At 53.1% G+C, this 868-nt stretch overlaps 1 protein-coding gene across 1 annotated transcript; it reads left to right on the top strand.

Moving 5' to 3' along the window:
- Positions 1–129: 129 nt before the first annotated feature.
- Positions 130–735, top strand: Pmar_PMAR018431 (hypothetical protein; the record flags this gene model as incomplete). The annotated part of the gene is made up of 4 exons (XM_002772638.1): positions 130–171; positions 218–371; positions 425–600; positions 644–735. Coding segments are annotated over 4 exons (464 nt in total), but the record flags the coding sequence as incomplete, so codon positions are not given.
- Between the last annotated feature and the right edge of the window lie 133 nt (positions 736–868).

Here is an 868-nt window from a genome sequence, read left to right as displayed (position 1 = left end):
AGATCGCTAGACTACAGGAGGAACTTGCACGCTACAAAGGCATGCCTAAAAATAAGGAGAATAGAGCCACTGAGTTCAACATAGGTGGGGGTGGTTATTTTGTTGACAGAATTATGGTATGGTACGCAGGTGCGAAATCGAAGTACCTCAGTGTTGCTGGACCCGACATGAGTGAGCAGAGAGAGTCTTGAAGAAGTCAATCAGCAGTTTCCCACAGATACCACCCTGAACGATGCTGAGGTCGGCCGGTATAGCAAAGTTGGCGGCAGTCCCCTCGCTGAGTCGCCGATGCCCTATAAGACCCAACGTGCCCTCCCGAGTGAGAGCACCCTGATCAAATCGCCCGCCTCGGCGAAGAAGCTTGGGGGCAGGTGAAAGGGCCGCTTGGATCGATGGTTGCTCCATTCCTGCTGGCCTGTTTCAGGAACAGTAGTGGTGGTAGGAAGTCCAAGGAATCTCCAGTGAAGATCGTCAGGGTTAGTTCAGCATTCGTCCCCTCTCGTGGATCGACGTTTCTCCAGGCTCGGGGATTGCTCAACAACCTCACTGAGAGCGACCCTGTAGTGTCCAAGGCACTAGCAGACCATCGAGAGTCTGATGGTGAGACAGGAGTACTGGCACATTCGGTGAGGACTTATACCAGGCTTATCGAAGGAGGAGTGCTACGAGTTGATCGAGAAGCTCTTATCCAACCACGAGATACCCGTCCGCGTCAAGAGAGTCACCTGCACCCAGGTTGGTGTTATGCATCAGATGCATCCTGAGTCTTTGCTTCAGGTCTTTCGCACGATCGTAGATGCTGTGTCTCAACCACCCCCAGCGAACCTCCCCTCGGGCCTGGTCTTGGATTATTGCAAGAAGGTAAGGT

Source organism: Perkinsus marinus (assembly GCF_000006405.1).
Source record: "Perkinsus marinus ATCC 50983 genomic scaffold scf_1104296960622, whole genome shotgun sequence".
In the NCBI taxonomy this organism is placed as follows: domain Eukaryota; phylum Perkinsozoa; order Perkinsida; family Perkinsidae; genus Perkinsus; species Perkinsus marinus.
This window is presented reverse-complemented; position numbering and strand designations above follow the sequence as displayed.